This window comes from Apaloderma vittatum, unplaced genomic scaffold (assembly GCF_000703405.1).
Source record: "Apaloderma vittatum isolate BGI_N311 unplaced genomic scaffold, ASM70340v1 scaffold28212, whole genome shotgun sequence".
Lineage (NCBI taxonomy): Eukaryota > Metazoa > Chordata > Aves > Trogoniformes > Trogonidae > Apaloderma > Apaloderma vittatum.
Genome location: NW_009703544.1, coordinates 4,876 through 5,239, shown reverse-complemented (window position 1 = coordinate 5,239; position 364 = coordinate 4,876). Strand labels below are relative to the sequence as shown.

At 62.9% G+C, this 364-nt stretch overlaps 1 protein-coding gene across 1 annotated transcript in view; it reads right to left on the bottom strand.

Moving 5' to 3' along the window:
• Nucleotides 1–364, bottom strand: part of LOC104270347 (forkhead box protein P4-like) — a gene marked incomplete at both ends in the record, with an annotated part of 5,788 nt that overhangs the window by 774 nt on the left and 4,650 nt on the right. Inside the window, 2 exons of the mRNA XM_009864676.1 lie at nt 30–96; nt 221–337. Of these exons, the coding sequence (XP_009862978.1) occupies nt 30–96; nt 221–337 (184 nt within the window). The remainder of the gene's footprint in view (nt 1–29; nt 97–220; nt 338–364) is intronic.

The following is a 364-nucleotide window of genomic DNA, read 5'->3' as shown; positions in this document are numbered from 1 at the left end:
CCCTGCTGGGGACGGGACTGGGTCCTTACCTGGTAACTTGCATTAAGTGCTCCGTAACCGAGTCCTGAAATCATATTTTTGACTAGAGTCGGACTCCTGCAGAAAGAGAAAGCAGAGCGATGCAGGGCTGAGCACCTCCAGCCCGGGGATGGGGGGTCGGCAGCCGAAGCAGGTGAGAGCGCAGCTCCCGTGCTGCGTCCCGCGGGAAAGGAGGACTCACCCTGTCATCTTTGGTGGCCTTCGCTTTTGGTACTCGTGCTCGTCGACCGTCCAGACGGCTCCTTTCACGTTCTCCACGCGCACGAAGCACTTGTGCAGGCTCAGGTTGTGGCGGGGGGGGGGGGCGCGGGCGGGGCAGGGGGGG